We start from the raw sequence: 1,623 nt of genomic DNA on the forward strand, positions 1-1,623 counted from the left end.
CTATAAAACAAAAAAATCATCTTAAGAAAAACATAGCACCACCACTTATCATCAAAATGGAAGTCCAGATTATCATAACCCATAATAGAGTACTTAGACAAGATATTAATTTTAAATTCCATAACAAGCCACACATTTGTGTAAGCAAATTTAAGAGACTTAAGACCTAATGCTATTGCCTTTCCCCATCTACTGGACACATCAAATTATCATCCTTCTTTTGTTGTTGTTTTTAATTAAAAACAAATTTAGTAGCTATATGTCACCATTTAATTTTTTTCTATTGACTATTTTGTAATCTTCAAGAAATGTCCAATTTATCCATATTTAATAGAATATTCCCTACTTGTGAAACAAAACGACCTCAACATAAGCACTTTTAATTTTAATATTTATATAAAATAAAAAATAACTTAAAACTGTAGATACCAGACTCTCCTGGACGCTTCGCTTCTAAGATCTCCATCCTGGTATAGCACCCAACTAAAATAATAATAATAATAGTGGTAGGTAAGCGGACTATCATTATCTAGGCCGAAATGGGCTCACTTGCACTCCTTGCACAGGTGTCTTCACTGTGGCAGAACAAGCCCAAGTTTACCACTGGAACCCATCTAACAGTTTCCCAAAGCAGAAAGCTTAAGCTTTTTGTTAAGTGTAGCAGCACAAGTAGCCCTGATTCCCAAATAAGTGAAGACCTTAATTTGCAGAAGAAAGGGGAAAAATCAGATGAGAAGGGGGGAGAAATTGAGGTTGGTTGGAAGAGAACGGTGCCCATAGTGTTTGATAGGCCCAAGGGCGCTGCCATTTTAGCGGTTCTCACCAGATTTGGGGATGTCATGAACCAGAAATTTGGCTCTGTGAGCACCCTTTCCAAAGTTGGCGGCATCGTTGCAGAGAAAGTAAGGGAGGAGGCGGATGTTCTCAGAGGGGGTGACGATATGCTCGAGCTCAAGCTTAATGAGCTCATTAGAGTGGTGAAAATCATGGAAATTGACCTTCGTTTTGCCAGTGTAGCGCGTAAAGAAGAAACCCTATCTCAGAGACTGGATGAGGCCCGTAACCATTGTAAACAGGCTATATTTATTGCAAACGCCCTCTAACATTTTCTTTAATATATCTTATAATGATTAGTAATGGATAATTGGGTGCTGTGTTGTGTTTTCCAGTGTGGATTCAATGTCTAGATGTACTGTATTTTAGTTAGTTTGTGAATACCACTTTATGCTCAGGTTTATGAATTGTAATATATTCAGAGAAAGTTTGTTTATGTTGTTAATAAATTAGTCGAATCTGTGAACTTGTTCTCTTTGTGTGTATCTATTCCCTAATGGTTGCATTCTTAGGCTTGTGACTTACAATTTTGTTCTTGGCCAGATTTGCAAGTTTTGGTTACGGTATTATTAATTTCTGGGCATATTCCTGTTGGGTTATTTCTGAGTGAATAATTTTTTCGAAGCTTAATTATAACTCCCCCCAAAAATTCCTTTCAATGCAGTCATGCTTTATGTCTTGTTGACGCCAACATACACATGAACCTTATCTATCATGCCATGGTTTCTTTGGGATAGGAGTTATAACGGTTTCTTTGTGGTACAAGAATTGTTTTAGGAAAATGGTACA

At 36.7% G+C, this 1,623-nt stretch overlaps 1 protein-coding gene across 1 annotated transcript; it reads left to right on the forward strand.

Moving 5' to 3' along the window:
• The first annotated feature begins 434 nt into the window (after positions 1 to 434).
• On the forward strand, positions 435 to 1,144 carry CRR41 (potassium/sodium hyperpolarization-activated cyclic nucleotide-gated channel protein). The gene has a single exon (XM_089825368.1). The coding sequence runs from the start codon at positions 540 to 542 to the stop codon at positions 1,101 to 1,103; it is 564 nt and encodes a 187-aa protein (XP_089681494.1). The 5' UTR covers positions 435 to 539; the 3' UTR covers positions 1,104 to 1,144.
• The last annotated feature ends 479 nt before the right edge of the window (positions 1,145 to 1,623 follow it).

Source organism: Cupressus sempervirens, chromosome 4, assembly GCF_028749045.1.
Source record: "Cupressus sempervirens isolate cs-2001-9-10 chromosome 4, ASM2874904v1, whole genome shotgun sequence".
Classification (NCBI taxonomy): Eukaryota; Viridiplantae; Streptophyta; class Pinopsida; order Cupressales; family Cupressaceae; genus Cupressus; species Cupressus sempervirens.

What these genes read in the sequence shown, in the direction of transcription:
- CRR41 (XM_089825368.1), top strand. Translation starts at nt 540, where the DNA reads ATGGGCTCACTTGCACTCCTTGCACAGGTGTCTTCACTGTGGCAGAAC.